The sequence below is a fragment of the Canis aureus genome, chromosome 1 (assembly GCF_053574225.1).
Source record: "Canis aureus isolate CA01 chromosome 1, VMU_Caureus_v.1.0, whole genome shotgun sequence".
NCBI classification, from domain to species: Eukaryota; Metazoa; Chordata; class Mammalia; order Carnivora; family Canidae; genus Canis; species Canis aureus.
Window position 1 is genome coordinate 35,914,588 of NC_135611.1, and position 20,368 is coordinate 35,934,955.

The 20,368-nt window shown below is 40.9% G+C and overlaps 2 protein-coding genes across 16 annotated transcripts in view; one reads left to right on the forward strand and one right to left on the reverse strand.

Annotated features, from left to right (window-relative positions):
- Positions 1 to 20,368, forward strand: part of ZC2HC1B (zinc finger C2HC-type containing 1B) — a 52,356-nt gene that overhangs the window by 31,701 nt on the left and 287 nt on the right. For 2 of the 7 annotated variants that reach the window (XR_013378322.1, XR_013378308.1), the window contains 5 exons: positions 1,322 to 1,461; positions 3,832 to 3,928; positions 7,852 to 8,031; positions 10,143 to 10,227; positions 10,697 to 10,890. Coding sequence is in view for 2 of the 7 variants with exons in the window: in XM_077895726.1 (XP_077751852.1) it covers positions 1,322 to 1,461; positions 3,832 to 3,928; positions 10,143 to 10,213 (308 nt within the window). In the remaining 5 variants the exon portion in view is untranslated. Of the gene's footprint in view, positions 1 to 1,321; positions 1,462 to 3,831; positions 3,929 to 7,851; positions 8,032 to 10,142; positions 10,228 to 10,696; positions 10,891 to 11,692; positions 11,775 to 19,391; positions 20,264 to 20,368 lie in introns of those variants that run through there. The other 5 variants (XM_077895726.1, XM_077895713.1, XR_013378321.1 and 2 more) reach the window with 4 other exon arrangements.
- PLAGL1 (PLAG1 like zinc finger 1) overlaps positions 12,484 to 20,368 on the reverse strand; it is a 110,132-nt gene continuing 102,247 nt past the window's right edge. For 3 of the 9 annotated variants that reach the window (XM_077895645.1, XM_077895634.1, XM_077895637.1), the window contains 2 exons: positions 19,210 to 19,694; positions 12,484 to 14,834 (listed from right to left, as the gene is read on the reverse strand). In XM_077895645.1, the coding sequence (XP_077751771.1) occupies positions 13,595 to 14,834; positions 19,210 to 19,361 (1,392 nt within the window). In that variant the 5' untranslated portion in view covers positions 19,362 to 19,694 and the 3' untranslated portion in view covers positions 12,484 to 13,594. Of the gene's footprint in view, positions 14,835 to 15,901; positions 16,016 to 17,516; positions 17,708 to 19,209; positions 19,695 to 20,368 lie in introns of those variants that run through there. The other 6 variants (XM_077895660.1, XM_077895651.1, XM_077895679.1 and 3 more) reach the window with 5 other exon arrangements.

A 20,368-nucleotide genomic window follows, 5' to 3' on the forward strand; every position in this document is an offset into this window, starting at 1 on the left:
ACATCACTGCTTCAAATATTCATCCACACATGTAGGAATTTTGACCCAATTCTATATATATATTCTTAATATATATATTAAGTACTGCCTTCCAGAATGTGAAATAAGATTAGGCTAAGTGCTCATTTTTTACTATATTCCAATTTCTTACATATTCCAATTGTTAATTCTATGAATATTCATTTTAGGAAATGATTTGTTCAAACAGAAAACTCAAATTGTTTAAAAAGATACCTTCAAAAAACTCTTAATCTTGAAGATAACACTGCTTCAAATATTCATCCACACATGTAGGAATTTTGACCCTACACTAACCTAAACTTCCATACAGAGTCTGAGGATGGTGCTGTCTCAGATCTTTCCTGCAGGGAGGAAATGTTACTCTCTTATGTTGCTTATATCCACTTTGTCATCCCTTAAAGGTACCTAAGACAAAACAAAATGAAAATACATCTCACACTCCTGCTTACTTTACAGGGGTAGGCTCCAAACTGGCTTTGCTGTGAGCATCTCTTCATTCTAAAATGACCGTGGATCTTTCATATTTATTTCTCTCACTGTATAGCAATTGCAAATTTGAGAACCAAACGGAGACCAGTGGGTATTCCACAGAAGCACTGGTGGTCTAGTACCCACAGAGCTGCTTGGGAGGTTCTAACCCTGGAAGCTGAACCTGTTTAATCACCTTTTCCCTTTTACTTCACCTCCTCCCTGAACTTATTATTTGCCTCCTTACTTAGGAGTTCAGTGAAAAGAATCAACCCCTGCAGAAGCAGTATGTTTTTCTGCCAGTGACACTGGCTTCAAATCCCATCCCCCAGACTCATAAATTTGCAACATCTTTCTCCCTCCACAGAGAAGGAGAGTAGCTCCGTAAGTTCTGTGTGACCTGTCCTACTCGGTACCACAGTCTGGGCCTCTGAGTCTTCTGGGTCCCTCAGTATCATCAATATTAACATTCTTTGGTTCTAGGACTCCTTTTTTACATAAGAAGTCACTGTATCATTTAATTGGGAAGTTTCCTAAGTATAATGAATCTATTTTCTAAAATATATATCAAGTAAACATTTTAAGGGTATACTCTTAATTGAAATAAGTGTACAGACAGAAAAATGTCCCCCGTGCTATGTCCTTTCTTTGAGCCCTTGCATACCTTCCCCTCTGGCCTCTGGCATATGCTTTCTCAAACCAGAGCCTGGGACTTTGTTCTTTTATGTTGGAGCAGAGTTCATATCCCATTTATTTCATATAAAATGAAATAGTTCATTCCAGAGGTTTTTTTGAAATGTGCATTGCCTCCTGTTGTTATTTTTGCATTTAGATTATATTCAATGTCCATATTGCATGAGGAGGTTTAATGAAACTGCAGCCAACCGACATATTAACTTCTGCAAGGATCAGTCTTCTCGCCGAGTCTTTGATCCAGCCCAAACAGCAGGCAAATTGGCATCCAGAGTGCAGGTAAGTATCTCTCCCCAAGTGTTGGCTCTGTGCCTTCGTGTGCTCGGGGCAAGCAGGTAGAATTTGCTAAGGAAACTAAGTTCTGCATCCCAAGAAATGTAAAGATCAAGATAGATGAGCATTGTCACTCACCCTCATGAAAGCTGACTTCTTTTGAGGATGCTTTGTAGCTAACAGCACCTTTGGGTGTTGTAGAAAAGATATTTCTACAGTGTTTGAAGGTTCTTAGGATGAAGCCTTGAATATGTAAATAGTGTTTCTATGGTATTGTGGTAAAACTCTGTCTTATACAATGGTAGTTATCAGCCTTAACCATCCAGGAAAGCATTGCAAACTTGAAGTGAAGCTGCCTGAGTGGGGAAGGTATCACAAGGAAGACTGTTCTATAGGTCGTGGGTTTTGCTCTATAATAGAAGAGGGGTCTGTAGCCTTTTATTTAAACCCACAGAGTCAGCAAGTTAAAGTAAATGAATGGAAGCAACTGTTATAAATAGGTACAGATAAGTAAAATGACAATCTGACCAGGAAGACAGTAGATTTATGAAAATAGAACTGGAGTCCAGCAAACAGTTCATAAACATCAGAGGTCCCAGGGATATAACTTACAGTATACTGCCAAAGCTGTTAGTTTCAAAACATGGCTCAGTCACCAAGGAAAGATTAACTTGGTCTGAATACTTGAGGGTATGAAACATATTTAGAAAGATTTCCATGAAATCCAGTATGTAATAGGGGTGGGAGCCTCTCCAACAGTAGCATATCCCACGAACTGTGGACGCTAAGTTCTATCTTCACATACATTCGGTAACTGCTGCTCTGTCCCAGACATGATGGGTGCTGATTGATCAGCATTTGTAACTCAGCAAAAGAGAAAGACTTGGAAATGGGGCAGTGGGAAGCTGTGGTAGTTGACATGTACAGAGCACTATGGAAGAAGAGGACATTGTGAGCCTTTGAAGGCTTCACAGAGGAGCAGCATTTCCCCCTTGAGTATCAGATAGGTTCACCGGCCTAGAGTGGGAATTAGGGAGGACATTATACACAAAATGTCCAGTTGTGGCCTGAGGAGCTCACCATGTGGGGCTAAAACATGGAGTGTCTGTGGGATGTGATGGAGATGATGGTCCTTTCTTCTTGGTAGGATAGGCACCATAATTTGTGGTGTATATGATTGCTTTGGGCTTGAATTCAACCGAATTTTGGAAGTTTTCTAAGTAAACCTCTACCTATATCTTTTAAAGCAGTAAAGGATACATTACATTTCTTCAAATGATTCTAATGAGTCCACAAAGTAAGTCAACATTAGTGTAGCCAAAGAGAGCCCAGGGAAGCAGCAAACGGAAGTGCTTATTATTCCTGACGAAGGCCAGCTGGCCATCCTGAGTGTAACCAGTGACTTGGCCCTGTTCCTCTCCTTGTTTTCCAGAACTAAGTGGTGATGGGGAACACAGAAGAAAAATTAGTTGCTTTCTGAGGAAATTCACTGTAGCCTGTATCTGAACAGCAGTACTTGTTTCTCTTATGCCAGCTTCACCAGCTTCACCACTCAGGCTCTGGCTAATACTGAGACTTATTCAGAGTGGAAAAAAAAGGGAGAGGTTGTTTTACTTCTGAAGGACTGTTAATAACACAGCTGAAATGTGTCTCTATGTTAAACATAATCAACTTTAAAAATGTGTATACCCTTAACCAAAAGAGACCAATATGGGCCTCCGAAAATAGCTGTCTTTGGATGGGGATGAGCTACCTGCTGTAATCTAATAGCTGTCCTTGCTCAAGTGAGAATTCTCCCAGGGAGTAACAGGTTATCTTTATACAGTAGTTGCCATGGAAATGTGGGGACCGGTAGCCAGGTAAGAAGCTCCCAAAGGACCTTTTGATCCTTATTCTGTATTAATGTAACTGTTCTGCTGCTACTGCTACTCGGCAGGCTGGGGTGTGGTATGGGGATGATGGAATTCCATGTTTAAAACATTTGCTGCCTGCCAATGTCTGTTTTTCTTCTCTGTTCATGTATTTAAAAACAAAATCATCTTTAAGTAAAATGAAAAACTAAAATGTTCCATAACTATCCTTATTGACATTAAGTGATTTCTTATGTCTCCATACAACTAATTTTACAGGATTAACATATCACCACTCCCCTGAGGGGCTGATTATGGAATGAAAGTGCCAAAACCCAGACATGGCTCTGAGAAAAGCAGAAGGGCAGACAAACTAGGGTACAGGTTGTGCAGGCCCCCTTCCCGTGGGGGCAGCAGGTCCCAGAGATGACTCCAGTCTGCTGCTGGTCAAGTGGAAGCAGATTTACCTCCTGTGTGCTACCTGAGGTCACAGAATTGTTCCCTGTCTCTCTTGCTCTTTCTGTAGGCAAGGGCAAAAAAAGAGCCAACTGTAACCAGTGCCGTGGGAGCCCTGCTGCAAAACAGGGCTCTGGAGACCCCAAATATGGCCCCAGCTAGGCCAGGTGAGTTGGAGTGAGCATGTCAGCTATCACATGTCAGCTTTGAGATTTGTTGGCAGCCAGCAAAGGTTGACGTCAAATGTTGCTTTTGTTTTTTTTGTTTTGTTTTGTTTTTTGTTTTTTTTTTCACATGTTGCTTTTGGATATAAAGATATATGAGTTTGTTCAAGGTTAAAGCTTATTTGCCAAAGAGAGTTTCCTAATTTATCAAGATTCGATAACTCTGTCAGTATAGAGAGTCAGATACTATTACAGCAGCATGGTCTAAACCATCATTCTCTAGTCTAGTGAAATTGAAACAAGATTAAGAATGGGAGATAACAGTGTGTCAGATATTGTGTGGAAAATAAGAGAAGAAAACAAACAGCCAAGATATGTAATCAATCTGAGTGTCTGCTGATGGGTGAAAGGTTAAAGATATTGGCTGTATACACAATTGAATATTACTCAGCCATAAAAAAAAGAAGGAAATTCTGCCTTCTGTGACAACATGGATGGACGTTGAGGTCATATTGCTGAGTGAGGTATTCAGTGAAAGATAAATACTATGTGATCACACTTACATATAGAATCTTTAAAAAGTTGAACTCATAAAAACAGGAAGTGCAATGGTGGTTGCCAGAGATGAGGGTGGGGAGGGGGAAATGATGGTCTAAGTATACAGACTCCCAAGTAGAAGTGCTGGGTATCTGTACACATGGTGACAATAGTTAGCAATATTGTGTTATATATTTGGAAGTTGCTAAGAAAGTAGATCTTAAATGTTCTCACTATACACACAAACACACAAACACACACCAGAGGTAACCATGTGAGGTAATGGATTTCTTAACATTTTTGTGGTGGTAAGTCGTTTTGCAATAATATATATGTGAATCAAATCATCATATTGTACACCTTAAACTTACACAATGTTCTAATCATTATATCTCAGTAAAGCTGGGGAAGAAAAAGAAAAGAAAAGGTTTCCTTGCTGAACTAAGTAATTTCTTCCAAGTAGCAGAAATACCTAACCACCATTACAGTACTTAACCATGTGCTAGACCCATTTCATTTTATCCTCCTGGTAAGCTTCAGATGTTTTGTTTTTAGGATTTTATTTATTTATTAATGAGAGACATACAGAGAGAGAGGCAGGGACACAGGCAGTGGGAGAAGCAGGCTCCACACAGGGAGCTGGACGCGGGACTCAACCCCGGGTCTCCAGGATCAGGCCCTGGGCTGAAGGCGGTGCTAAACCACTGAGCCCCCCGGGCTGCCCAAGCTTCAGATGTTTTAATCTGTGGGAAGGCAAATAGACTCAGAGAGGATAAGTTATTTGTTCAAGGCACGCAACTGGTAAACAGCAGAGCTGAATGAGATCTCTATTGCACTATCTGTCCTCACTGAGCTGCTTTAATCAATAAGCATTCTTCTTTACGATCAACATTCTGTCATGAAGGCAACGTAAATTAACTCATGACCATATTGGCGCCTCTGATCAGGAGTCTTATTTTGAAAGTGTTATCAGAACCAGAGTAGGAACAGAGTAGTCTATAAAGTCACCAGAAGGCTTTATTATTAGTTTTTAAATTCCTCATGAGTTGTTTATCATGGGTTAAAAGTGGAATGGGGCATTTAAAAAGATTCCCTATAGCCCTGTAAACCCGTCATTAGTTTTTCCCTGATCTGTGAAAACTTAAAAATGGAGTTTTAGTTTTAACTTTGAAAAAAATAAATTCAAATCATATATGAGTTTATTTGGTAAAACTTTCACTAAGCTATTTTTCTAACATATAAAGACTAGTGTCCTTCAGAAAAGACAAATTATATTATGGTTTCTTTTCTTATTTCTCCAAAGCTTGTATTATAATGCTTCCCTTCCAGTGAAAAGCCCTCCTTTAAGCTTGAAGTTAAAGCTTACTTGCCAGGAGGGAATATTTCTTTCTTTCTTTTTTTTTTTTTTTTGTTTTTGTTTAAGATTTATTTATATATCTGAGAGATTGAGAAAGAGAGAGAGAGAGATAGAGCAAGCAGGGGGTGGATGGACAGAGGGAGAGAATCTCAAGTAGGCACCATGCTGAGCGCGGAGCCTGATGTGGGGCTCCATCCCATGACCCTGAGATCATGACCTAAACCAAAATCAAGAGTAGGATGCTTAACCAACTGTGCCACCTAGGTGCCCCTGGAGGGAATTAATTGTGATTAGAGAACTCTGACAGTGTGCAAAGTTCTATCAGAGAACAGCAGTGGAATCTAGGACCTTCATACCCTGGCCTAGTAAACTCACAAAAAGATTAGAAATGGAAGGAGACAGTGTGTCAGGTATAGTGTTGAAAATAAAGGAAGGTTTCTTCCTTGGACTAAGTAATTTCTTTAAAGTAGCAGCAAAGCATAAGAACAAGAATTCAGAAGTCTTATGTTCTAGTATGTGATGTATTCCTGTATATGTGACACATCCTCTGACATGTCCTGGTATGTGACATTAGGCAGACCATTGTAAAGACATCATTTTGATACGTTAGAAAATAGATTAGCAGCTAGTGGGTCTAAGTAAAATAGTATTATGTGTGCTCTTGACTAGGAATGGTGGTTTAGGACCACTGGGATGTTGCTAAGTAAAATGCACATTCTATACCACCACTGCCTCAGTGTTGTTCCTTGACCATAACAGGCCTGCCACTTGTGGGCTTAGGGCCCATACTCTCTGATTGCTCCTTCAGTGAGAAACCAAACCAGTCCCCACTAATCTTCTCTACTTGCTCCCTTCAGTTCTTTGCTGAGTGGCATCCTCAGAGATTGAGGCCCCCCAATCTCTCCATTTAAACTGAATCAAACACTCCATAATTCCCTTTGTAGCTTCATTTAATAGCATTTATCACCATCTAATATCCAATGCATATTTGTCTCCTACCACCGAAAAAGAATGTAAGTTTCAAAAAGTTTGAGATCTGTCTACTTTGCCTATTTTTAATTGTACTGGCTAGAATTGTTTGTGGCACATGTGAGATGTTCAGTGGATACTTGAAATATATGGGAGAAAGTAGGTATCTTGATTCTATAGTTTCCCACTGAATTATTGGTTATGTGAATTAGAATTTTCATATTAATTAGCTTTAAGAAATCATTTTTGTTTTATTTCAGGTTTAAGATGCTTTGAAAATTTAATTTTTTGTGTTTTCCTGTAGCCTTACCTGCTTACGTTTATATTTTTCTAGAGATTATTTATTTTAGAGAGAGAGAGCATGTGTAAGAGCAGGTGGGGAAAGGCAGAAACGGAGGGAGAGAGAGAGAGAGTTCTAAGCAGGTTACCTGCTCAGTGTGGAGCCTGATTCAGGGCTTGATATCACAACCCAAAGTCAAGAGTCAGACAGCAGGTGCCCCTCACCTTCTTACATTTAAATAGTCTCCAGTGTTGATGTGTCTTTAAATTAGTCATATTTCATTTGGAATCATTCTGAGGAGAAAGTATATTGAACATATAAGAAGCAAATCGAGGAGAGGTGAATTCTCCAAAATATTTAAGGCTTGGAGAAAAGCACTTCCTTTCACTAATATGAACAGGCTCATGTGTGAACCAGATTTGCATCTTACTCTCCATTGTTTCTCTTCTGCTCAGTCTTAATCTATTTGTAATATGAGAGTCTTTTAAAAATTGTAGTTGCTGGGCTTTGCTATTTCTAGATTGATAATCAGTAGTTTAGGCCACTTGGTGTCACTCGCCTTCCACGTAAATCCTATTATTGTCTTTCATCTAGCTGGTAGTTAACTCCCTAAAACTCTGGCTTTCATTCTTAAACTCTCTTGAGTAAAAGAAACATGTAGTACCTTCCATGTACAGCATTTTGTTCTAAATTCACAGTCAGAAAAAAAAAAAAAATAAATAAATAAATAAATTCACAGTCAGGGGAGACACGTGTGTAAATCACAATTCTTATCCATTCTAGAATCTAATGAGAAGATAAGCATGTGCAGGAAGATCTCTAATACAAGAAAGCATGTGATGTTTTATGAAGTTGATTCACAGATGCCATGGATGTTCAGAGGATTCATTCATTCATCACATAATTATTATGCATGGTCTATCTATCTATCTATCTAGAGAGAGAGAAAGAGAGAATGAGCAGGTAGGAGGAACAGAGGGAGAGGGAGAAGCAGACTCCCTGCTGAGCAGGGAACCGATGCAAGACTCAATCCTAGGACCCTGGAAGGCTAGCCCTACAGCAACAAGGGCCATAAACACTAGTGAGGCGCCCAGACTATCTGTGATAAAAGCAGACGCTGGTTATGTATCCTCCGGCACTCGTGCCTGTGTAAGTTAGGCAATCGTGATGACCTGGGAACTTCTCATTTCTAGCTATGTTGTTTGTCTGCAAAAAAAATGCTTTAGAGAAAGAACATTTCTAAAAAGTATCATGTAGGAAATTAATGCTCAGTGTAGAAAATAATTGGAAAATGGAGAAAAAGTGTGAAGAAGATAAGTCACAATTCTACATCCTGCCATGATCACTGTTAACACCAATATTTTTTCCCATTTTTTCTATTTGTATTCTCTGAAGATTTCCCTATGGCACAAGAGGTGTTGTTTTTGTTAAAACATAGTATCACAAGATTACTTATTAGCTCATTTCCTTGTGTCGGGAAGGTAGATTGCTTCTACTTTTTTGCTATGCCAAATAACTCCCTTCTTCATGAATAATAGCAGAAACTTACATCAGACACTCTTCTAAGCACTACATATATTAACTCATTTAATCCTCACAATAGCACAGGGGTAAATGTGCTGTTCAGATTCCTGGTTTACAGGCAAGGGAAGCTCAGAGAGTCTAAGCAATTTGCTCAAGTAGCGCCGTAGAAAGGGGTGGAACCGACCAGATCCTTTTCTGCTTTGGAAAAACTGGACCAGAAATGTAAACATTAAGGAGATATGCATTTATAATGTAATAATTATCTATAATATTCATGACCTATAAATACATTTAATATGTAATATGTAATTTTTATATATATTTATGTGTGGAAGTTGTTTTGGAGTAAGGTTAGATCTTCCTTCATTCTCACAAAGATTCTGATGTTCAGTTGGAAAGTGAGTTTATAACCTAGTCAGTAGGTCTCTCTAACTAGTGGCCATGTTCTCCAGGGTTTGGATAGCAAAGCAACTGGTCTCCCGAGAAGGCCCTGCCGAGCAGCAGCTCCTGCAGTACTTTTATACAGAAAGACTAAGAGCCCTACAAAAATCTAGTTCTGGGTTCTAGAGCTATGTTGAATTATGTGTTTAGTGAAGTGCATTGTACAACTTTATTGAGGTGGGCTCTGCTTTTATTTCTGGAGCCAGTAGATCTGATGAAGCTAAGCATCTTGCCCATACTAGCATCGCCTTCTTGGCTAGTTTAATTATGTAACAAATGTAAAGACTATCAAAGGGTCAGTTGCTGATTCTTTGGAAGACATAAAACTTATAGATCTTTTGGTAAAATGAACACTGAAAATTCTATTCCTGTGTCTTTTGATAGTTTGATTGACAATTTCCTTGGGATGTTTGGTCACTCCCCCCTTCATAAAACACTAAATAGAATGGCAAGCTCTAGAACAGAGGGCAATTGTTTCATTTTACCAAAAAAAATAAAAAATAAAAAAAAAAGATTTCTCTGAGACTCCTGTCCCATACCACATGGTACAAAACAGATTGTGGCATGGCATGCTTATATCTATAAACTCCTTCATCCTCATATCTAATACTGCTGCTGGGCACAAAGGAAAAGAATCCTGTTTGTGGAATGAGTCCATCGCTATGTAAATAACTCCTGGGAGGAAAGGCATCTCATGCTTCTATAAGGCTTATCAAACCCTTTCTGGAATGAGAGCAGGCAAAGAACTGTAAAGACATGATATACTTAGGGAACATTTCAAAAGCCAGGACAGCAGTGGGGAGAGGTGGTGAGAGTCAAATTGTTTAAATGGTGGGCCACTCGAGCTGCTGGTCCAAAGGGCTCATCCTTGAGTACGCGAAGGGCTAGGGGCAGAGGAGAGAAGATGCCTGAGATGGTCACTATTTTCCTTATTATTTGGCCCAGGATAGGAGACTGAGTACTTGTCTATAGCTACAAAACAAAACAGAACAAAACAAAAAGGAAGAGAGACTTTTGAATCCAGTGTGAGGATTTCATAATCATTCCTTTTTTTTTTTCTTGCTAATGTTTGCTTTCACATAATAACAAATCTGTTTATGTCTGCAAAGGATTAGCAGTGGACCCTGCTTCTGGAGCAAAACTCAGACAAGGATTTACTAAATCTTCTAAAAAAGATTAACTCCTAGAGTCCAGGTAAGAAAAAAACAAAAATTAACTTCAAATCCAGGTGTTCCTGACCATTGAATGTGCAAGATACAGTTAGTAAGCCTTTAAGAGAACAAATCCATAGCAGGCAAACCAAAGAGAAATTTGGGTGATCCTTCAGTTGGTTTAATAGAATGTGTGCTCTTGAAACATACTCTTTTGTTAAACATATAGTCTGAAAATGATATTCAGCTTCTGACTCGACGTAACAGGAAAGGGGAATAAGTCCTCATTTTCCCCTGGAAGGCTACCACCGAGTCCCTTTTCCCAAACACATTTCCCCCAAAAGCGACAGTTCCCTGAGATTGATAATGAATAGGGCTGTTATGGAGACTTTTTTCTTGATACTGTGAATTTGTTAGAACAATTAAAAATGTAAAGATGCCTATATTTATTTAACATTCTCAGTGTGGAAAAGGTGAAGTTCTAAAGTAAATGCCCTTTTGTTTGTTTTCAGACTGTCTCCCTTTAACTCATCAACCTGGACAGCTGTGCACCCAGGAACGCCACCTAAGGGGAGAGGAAGGTGGAATAAGCCCATGATTATTCTTGAGACATCATGGAGAACAAGTAAAAATGAGATTCACCTTTTCTTCTTCAATATTCCTTTTAAAATTTTCAAAACGATATTAAACAACACATCAACCTGTATGACAGTGGCTGACTTTTTTAAATTTTTAATTACATTTAATAGGTTTTTAAAGAAATGTCGCTTTGATGTTAGAACCTTTTAGTAAAACAGTCTTTGGAAACGTTTTATTTAGTAGCATTATTTGCTTACTAGGAAAATCGTGTTTTACCTAGCTTCAGTCTGCATAATCTGAAATCTTTGTTTTGCTATTTGCTTCTAATTAATCAGTAAGTACTCCTAGGTTAAGTGTCCATCTGTATGCCATGAAGAATGGTCTCACACCAGTGCACACAGTTTTGGGGGAAACACTGCCATGGAGGGACAAGTTCCAATAACCTTTCTATCCTGTGGGAAGGATATTCTTAAGAGGACTCAGGCTATTTATTTATCACGGCCAAATCAGAAGTCAGCTGCTCATCCCACCATTGGTTTATATGGCTCTGTTGGGAGGTGTTCCTTCTTTCTGGTTGCCTTCCTCAGGGTGAATAAACTCTTTTTGTGGAGTTCTTTATACTTAATTCATGCTTTTTCATGTATGAACTTCTAGTTTTTTCTTGACCTCAGGGAATTTCATGAGTTAAGCTATTTTTCCTGTCTAAATTCAAGTAGGAGAATCCCAACCTACTCCCACTTGTAGTGCAGCAAACACAGCACCTGAAACCCATATGATCAACATTTTTGGGACCTAAAGCTGTTTTATGCTCAGGGAAATCAGTCCTGCAACGGACTGAAGACTACTAAGCCATATAAAAGTATTTGTGGGAACTTCTATTATGGATCTTGGGAGATCTGCTAAGGTGAGCTAGTACTCTCTCTCTCCAGGCTCTGGCAGATGGCCTTCTCTGAGGGGTGACAGCGGATATAGGAATGGAGGTCAGCATCCCAGTGGATTGCTACTGAAGAGGTAAACTTTATTCCTTGGTCTCATTTCCTGCTCCCAGGTTAAATTGTACTTTAAGGCTCTCCCAGGTCAGTTTCATATACTACAGCCAAGCCCCGGGCCACTTGTTGCTGCCCTTCATGGTCCTGAGCTCATTGGTAAGGGCTGTGGGTCAGGGTTTCTCACACTGGCCAATAGGCTTCTTTGATGGGCAGAGGTACTCCAAGCTTCCTTCTCACCAACTACCCCACCCTTATAAGAGGTAAAACAAACAGGATGGTCAGATTCAAGGGCTCATACTACTTCCTGAAGAAATCCCAATAAGGAATAGATAAATTTCTAATTTGCACTAGAAATTAATGGTAAGGACCACTGTAAAACTGGAACATCGTAGTCCAGGGTAGACTAAACGCCAGTGGCCAGTAGTCTGACACATACATCAGAAATAAATGACATACTATTATGGGAAGATCCAAGAGTTGTATCAGTAAGTAAGTTTTAGAAATAAATAGTGCTAGGAACTTAAGTGTATGAGCTTCCGCCTTAAATCTTAATTTACTCAAAAAGGTAGTTCCTAATAGAGGCTGAATAGAAGTCAGAACAGTAGTTTCTGTGGGGGAAGTAATGACCAGGAGGGGGCATGAGGGAGCTGGGGAGGGAGCAGGCAATGTTTTAGATCTCCATCTGCAAGGTCACTCAGGTGCAGTTGTACGCAAAAATCAGTCAAGTCAAGTATGCAGGATTTGTAGAGTTTATTATATGTAAGATATATCTTCATATAGAAAGCCTCTAAACACAAAAGACAAAGGAGCTTAAAAAAAAGGTTAGGTTTTATATTTTTAAAACTCATTAGATACCAAATTCAAGACATAGATTATAGTTACATTGCAAATGTTAACCTTTTTGAATAAAACTAATATTTGACTTAAATGATGAATTTAAAATGCATTTATTGGTGATTAAAAATAATACTTAAGCAGAGTAGTATTTTAAGCCAGACAGAGCAAAGAAATTCTTGTTTAATATATATATATATATTTTAAAATTCCAGTAATATTTTCTTAAATTCCTGTTAAAAAATATAATCAATATTAAAGTCAGCAAAATGCTTTTTTTGACTGACGCCTGGATTATTTTACCACTTAACCTGGTTACACAGTGATTTTTTTTTCTGTCAGATGTAACTGACAGCCAGTTTAGTCTTTAAGATAAATGAAGTGATAACTCACATTGTAGCATCTTGTGGAAAATATTCAAACTACATTTAAAATGCTTTTTTAAAATGGAGACGTCTATTATTCCACAAGAAATTGTTTCTGTAAAACTACAGGTTGGCTATGGCAATAGTAACTAAACTACATCCAACCCTGAAGGTAGAAAAATCCCTGAAAAGAAATACACAGCCTAGTTATAATATGCAATATAAAGGTTATTTTCTTATTTTAAAAATTCTCCCATCTTGGAGAAATCCAAACTTTCCATAGTTCCCTTACTAGGCAGTGCCACATAAAATTAGTTAACATTATTATGATCATGGCTTACGATTAAATTCAATTTGACAAACACCTATATATAGCAGCCCTCGTTTGGATGTCGGTTATGACGATATTTGCAGTTCCATTAAAGAATACTTGCTTATTAAATTTGGTACAAAGCATGAACACTCAGGACAGATTGGCACAATACATGCAGTTCGAGAACTCTCTCGTCTCAAGCCAGTCATCATCACTGAATAATCCATATTCCCAGTCCTGCTTTCTGTATCTTTCCTTGTAGTATAATTGATGTTTAAAATGCTTCTTAAAACACCTTCCAGAATAAGAAAAGTATGCTTTAAAAACCAGTCATCTGAATGCATGATGGAAATGAGGCAGGATGGCAGAGCCAGTGCCAGCTGGGAAAACATGGGGGATGGGAGGAAGAGGAAGCTGGCCCAGGCTCATGGTGCTCATGGCTAGTGAGGGGTCTTGTTGTTGTTGCCCCAGACAGCCTAACCTGTGGGGCAGAGACTCCCCAGGCCCCAGGGTGAGAGTGCTATTCCCAAAAGCATTTTGGGTAGCAGGTGGGGGCAGCTGCCAGAAGCCCAAGAGGGGGGAAATGTCCAAAGAGGCAGGTATTGTTAGGTTCACAGCATCCGCAGGTAGCTCCTTGGGCAGGTTTACTTTACCAGCACTTCCCTTAGCCAGATCAAAACCTGGGGTGAGCTTGTGAGGTGACTGAGGCTCTTGCAGAGGCAAGTCCTCAAGCAAATTGATATTGCAAAATCCTTTAGTATCTGTTTTGAGGGGCAGGCTTGCAAGTGGAGAGTATGAGGTAGAACTGGTGTTGTACTTGTGATTCTGGAGGGGCGGGGGAGGAGAGCTGGGAGATGTTACGGGGTGGAGGGGGGCGAGGGGCTCTGGCAGCGGTTGTACAGGCTGGGAGGTTTGATCCGAGGGGTTGTGGGGGTGGCTGTGTACCTCAGCTGGCAAGCTACTTGCAAGCCCGTTCTGTGCAGGAGCTCCTAAAGGGTAAGGAGACAACGGGGCAGCCTTCAATTGAAATTGGGGAGAGATGGAGTGGAAGGTGCTCAGAAGGTCTCCAGACTGAAGACTCTCTTTCATCAGCTCCTGTGAGTGTGTCTTCTTGGTATGTCGTGTGAGGTGGTCTTTGCGCCCAAATCGCTGGGCACAGAACTGGCACAGGAAGTCCTTGCAGCCTGTGTGGACCACCAGGTGGCGCCGCACGTCTTTCCGGGTGTAGAAGCATCTCTCACAGTGGTCGCACTGGTGCTTCTTTTCCTTGGTTCCGCTGGGGGGCTTCTCTTCAGCATGGGCTTTGAGGTGGTCCAGCAGCACCTCCGTGCTCCCTAGCTCCAGGGCACAGACCCCACAGGTGAGGTCGCCGCTGCTGGCCGCATGGAGGGCCAGGTGCCTCTTGTAGCCCAGCATGGTGTTGTACTTCTTCCCACACTCCTCACACCCAAAGGCCATTTTGTTGGGGTCATGAGTTTGGAGGTGGTTTTTTAGGTGGTCTTTCCGGTTGAATGTCTTCTCACAGTGAGCACACTGGTGAGATTTCTGGGGCGAATGGGTAGCCATGTGCCTAGGAGCAGAAGGAAACATTTCATAATAGACTCAATTTTTTTTTAATAGTCAAATGTGTAGGAATGATAGGAAAATGTTAAAAGTTTTCTCTAGATGCTGGCATAAAAGATTTTCATTTAAAAATAGCTTTTCTGTATTTTCCACATTCTACAAATATGTAACTTTATAATTTAAAAAAAATAGGCACTACTAAAGGTCTAGTACAATTTTCATATCCGAAAAAATGTATTTTCCTCATCTACACGAAGATTTCTAAACAAATACATTTAAAAATATGTGATTTTTCAAGAAGGGGTCAAAATGGGTATTCTATAGTCTTGAAAATTCAGTGCTCTCCCAAAAGTGACCCAATTTACCTTCTACACACAACCCCTTACCCACCTTGTGTCCCCTTCCCAGATTTTAGGTTATTGTTCCTAAGTACAATTCCTGCTTGGTCTTTATTGACTGAGGCAAAGAGTTTAGGCCACATAAAGAACACTGAAGTCTATCTTCAGTTGGACCCAGAACGTCAGCCACCATCTGTGCCCCAAGTCTGAGCCTCATGCTGAAGTCTTGATTCTTCTATTTAGTGCTTTTCTATCAGTTATCTCAGAGGTGTGCAGCCCCTGGCTCCAGAGGCCCCGAAGACAGAATACCTAAAAGAGTTAACTGTCAAAGTGGACGTGAAGCAAACTATGTTGTACTTGCAAGCCACAAGCTGTAATTATGGATGTTGTTTTGGAAGGAAACATGCAGGACTTGGCGTTGTATATGATGCGCTCACTTATTAAAATGAACCTTTTTAAAGTTTTAAGGATGATGAACTTAGGATCTCCTCATATCACTGCATCTTTAAAAACCCACAGAGTTTAGATTTTAGGAAATCAGTGGAACTAAAACAGAAATGGAACTCTGATGGTTTTCCAGACTGATTTGTGCTTTACAATTATAAAACAGGTATTTTGAAATTTCAAATCAACAAGACGACAAAGGCTTATCCTGGAAGCTCAAAGAAAAACTCTCAACTGTTGAAGCAGCTTAGCCCTTCTAGAAAAAGTCCTTTTGAATTGCCAATGAAATTACCAGTGACCTCCAGGAAGTAGGCTGGATCATGAAGAACTGGAGACAGGGCTGCACGCCTCTGAGATGCAATTGAACTTGTGGCTTTGGATACAAAAGAATTTCTAACAACTCATTCTGTAAGAAAAGGATTTAAGTCAAAAGTGTACTAATCATACCTTTCACCCAAACATCTACCCTATATTGTCCATTCCAGATCCCTTTCTAGAGTTAGAATTGGTAAGGGGTCTACACAGTAGCAGCTGTTTTAGAAGCCAGTTCAAAAATACAAAGATGATTTGAGCCAAACTGCCATCTTCTTAAAAATAAAGCAAAACCTTGTATCTCCTGGTTTGCTCCCTTAAAAATATATATATAAATTAGCTGACTACATGCAGGGGATAGAAAGAAAAGGAAGCTCCGCCCTTTCCCTCCAGGACATGAGAGCTAACATGCACAGGGATATGTAAAATGGTACAATGTGGAGGGCCAGGAGCCAGTACGTGGGCATCTGAGATGGGAGAGGATACGGTGGCCCCAGGTTCCACTGTATTGAAATACATTGCAGACGGGGTTTCCAACCCTCATTAGAGGGCAAACCACCCCATTCTAATACCAGATATCCACAGATACATCATCAGGAATAAATGTGAGGGGGAACGATTTATAGACGTGGCATTTAAGCTATTTTCTATTCGGTCCGGTGCTAGTGAATACACCCTGGAGTTGTGCCCTGGATTTTCTATTCATGCCTCTCTCTTTTTCTTTGTGGAAGATTGTGATCTGATTCAATTCCATTTATCACCCATGGACAGATCAATGCCAAGTTAACAACTCTGGAGGGTCCTACTCCTGACTACCCAGGAGAAAGGCACAGGTCAACCAACCTCTCCTTGAGCAATAATACCACTTTTCACATTTTACCAGCTGCTGTTCCTCTGAATTTTCTGACTCTCCTTTATCTGGCACCCAATTCTTCCCCTTTTAATCGATCCCTCACTCATGCAACAGTCCTGATCTAGAACATGATCAGCTTATAGCTGAAATTACTTCAACAACTGGTTTCCTCCCCTCAACTTCTCCTCTTGCCTCACAAGCCATGAAACCACAGGTTTTCAGTCTGTGCTTCAGGCAGCGCCAAGGGTGGCACCTGGGTCATGGCCATGATCTCAGAATCCCTCAGGGGTCACTGCGCACATCAAGCCTGGCCAAATCATCTTTTCTAGCCTTCTGCTGTTTCCACCTGTTTCCCCTGCCTGCCGTACTGGGACCCACATTCTCTTTTCTAGTTAAGCAAGTTATTTTCTCCGACCTCTGCCAATAAAACGGCGCTTGTGTTGCAACGGAGGGACATGGAAGGGAATGCTGCCTGTTGTGAAAATTATAGACAAAGAGCCGAAAGCATCCCCCACCATCTAGCCACCCTTCCATTCCGTTTTAGACCTCTGCTTCAAGCCAGAGAGGCGCCACAAGCTGGCGGCCGTGGTGGGGCAGGCAGTTCTTGCAAAAGCACACTGCTTCCCGTTTAGGCCTCACTTCACACTGTTCACTGGGCAAGTTGTTTCCCTTGCTCAGAACCACCAGCTCCTAAATTAATTGCTTAAGACATCTTCAGTGTGGTCCACCACAGTAATCCCACCTAATTCCTGTCATTTCAATCATCTGGTAGCTCCACTGTCTTCAAATACTCATCTGCTGTATGTGTCTCGGTTTGCATTCACTGTCATCACAGCCTCACTGTGGGGGAACTTCAGCAAACGCTGCTTTCAGTGCTCGGGTAAGAAGAATTACCGCGTACATACAAGAGGCTCGTTGCAAAACAGGAAGGCTCTGCAACAAAATCGGTGCACACAGTAGGCACTCAATACTTATACATTTATGGCAACTACATACTGGCCTCTGTACAGAACCCACTGGAATCTTAAAATACCTATGCATTTATAGGCTTATTTTTAAAACTAGATCCTATCACATCATCAGGACAATGGTATTCTAAAGGGCCAGGAGCCTAATTTATATGTTTTTAAAACCTTCAGGTGCCTTCCTCCAAGGGCACTCCAGGATTTAATAATGTGGTCCATGTTAATACCACTCATAGGGGAATCCTCTCTGGCCAGATTTTGACTCTCACCCGTGGTAGTCTGAAAGTTGAAGCTCTGAAATTCACACCATGAAGATTAAAGGCAAATGACACATTTCTTTTAATCAGGTGTCAAAAGCAGCACACGCTCGTGAGGATTCTGCACGTGTACCTCACACACAGCACACAGCATTCAGATTCAACCACTGTTCTCAAGACTGTCACACAACTGAGCAGTGCTATGTATGCTTTGTCTTTTCTAGGATATAAAAACCTTTGGAGGTAGAAGCTACAGCTCATATATTCATTTCTCTCATGGAAGTGAGCAACTAACAGTCATTCAAGAAATAATTCAGACTAAATGTACCTTTTTTTTAAAGGACTGATGTGCTAAAACCATGGTTTTTATCCATCTACATATCATGGACACCTCTGAAAATCAATTAAATGCATATATTCAGCACCTGTACACCCAACAGAATTCCACTTGTAAACTGCCGCTAAGTTAAGAAAAGGCTCCAAACGCTGACACTTGGGAGACGTTGCCTCCTCTCCAACCTCACTGTCAGGATCTGGACTGTTACATCATACTTCATATCCATCAACTTGCCACCTTTCTCTCCTCCAAATTACTATGAACCATCTTCCCAATATCCCAGTCAAAATCATTTTTCACTACTTGGACTCAGTAGAATAAACCATCTGGCACAGCGGATAAGGCCTGTTAGGAGTTGCTTCCTTTTTTGCCTCCATTTTGAGCCTCACCCGTTCCTCTTCCACTGCTACCCTCTCTACTTGTGTGCTTTGAGGGCAAGGTTTCAGGCTTCCCCAGAACCTCCTCTCTGTCCACCTCCTGGTCATTCTTTATGTCACAGCCTAGACTACCTTTCTGAGAAGCCTCACCAGCTCTCATCAAGCTGTGGAGAACAGCTCCCTCCACCTGCATAGCTCTGTCAAAGAACTTACATTGCATTTTAGTTGTGTTTGCCTGACTATCTCTCTAGCATGGGTCTTTTCATCTCTCTGTTTTTATGCCTGGCATATCATAGGATCACAGGAAATACTTGTTTAAAGAATGAACTGACGCTACATGCAAAAACTCTCCCAGAAAACCACATTAAACAGTGGAGTGTTAAGGGCTAAAGTGCATCCGCATCCTGCATCCACTTTCCCTTGCAGTGTCTGGTCAGAGGGCTAGCTAAGCCATTTAAAGGTATGTGTAAAAGTGCATACCTTTTCTAGAGCCTCTCACCTCATTAATTTATATCTGGAAATGAAGGCTTTGCCACAGTCTGGCTGCAAGCACTTGTAAGGTCGCTCCCTGGAGTGGGAATAATTGTGGATAGTGAACTTCTCCAGGGTGAGGAACGTCTTGCCACATAATTGGCAGGGATAGGTGGCCATGGGCTTTACTTCTCACACCTTCCTTTTCAGATGCGCTGACCAAATGCTGTGCCATTTAAGCACAAATGGAAGGATGGTGCTGAGCACATCAGCGGAGCCACGGCAGCCTGAACTCCAGACCAGGGGAGAGGCAGTGTCGTGGTCCTGGGCCTGGTTCTACCCAGATATGGGCCTCTCAGTTACCATGAGCTTTGCTTCCTGCTTTCCCACATCCCAATTTATATATGCAGTCTCAGGCTGGGAGGAGAATGTCGGAGGCACAGATGAGGTTCCAGGAGCAGAAAGGTAATCTGCATCACTAGAGCTGGCACATGTTCTGGATCACCAGACCATCTGTGGAAAGAAAAGGAACAGTTTTTTTGGATTAGCCACTTGGAAACAATGCTCTTCCTCCCCTACCAGTTCAGCATCAACTACCCAATCAACATGGTTCTTTAAATGGTTCCAGTGTAGGACACAAGTCTCCCTCCTCCAGAGGTCCTTCTGCATGTGAGTCCTAAGTGGCGAGGAGGCCAGCACAGTGTTTTGATGGTACATGAAGCACGCTTTCCTTTTGACAGAGACAGCTATTTCCATAGACACAGCATTATCTACTTCAGATCATGACTTCAGGTCAGTGTGAGGTTCATTCAACCAATTCAAAGAAGAAGAAAAAAATCTCCCTCATGCATTAGTGGTTTACTGCTACAGAAACAAAAGTCATCTCTGCTTATTCAAACTGTGGGTTATTCCTCTTTGCTCATTGTTAGCAGAGCATACGTTGTTATCACACCTGTTTAAACTTCCACGGGATGAGATGAAATAATTTGTATACATCCAAGTTAATTTGTTTGTAAGGTTACCATGCTGAAGGTCTCAACTCTCTGGTGTCAACAAAATGTGAATAAAGCCAGTTTAGTTCACTGATGCAGTGCCTTTGGAGGGGAGACAAAATATTCCCACGGAAACAATGGTGGCTGGGCTGTGGTCAGAGGTGTAGGTATAGCATCCTCTAGTGAATTGTTCTC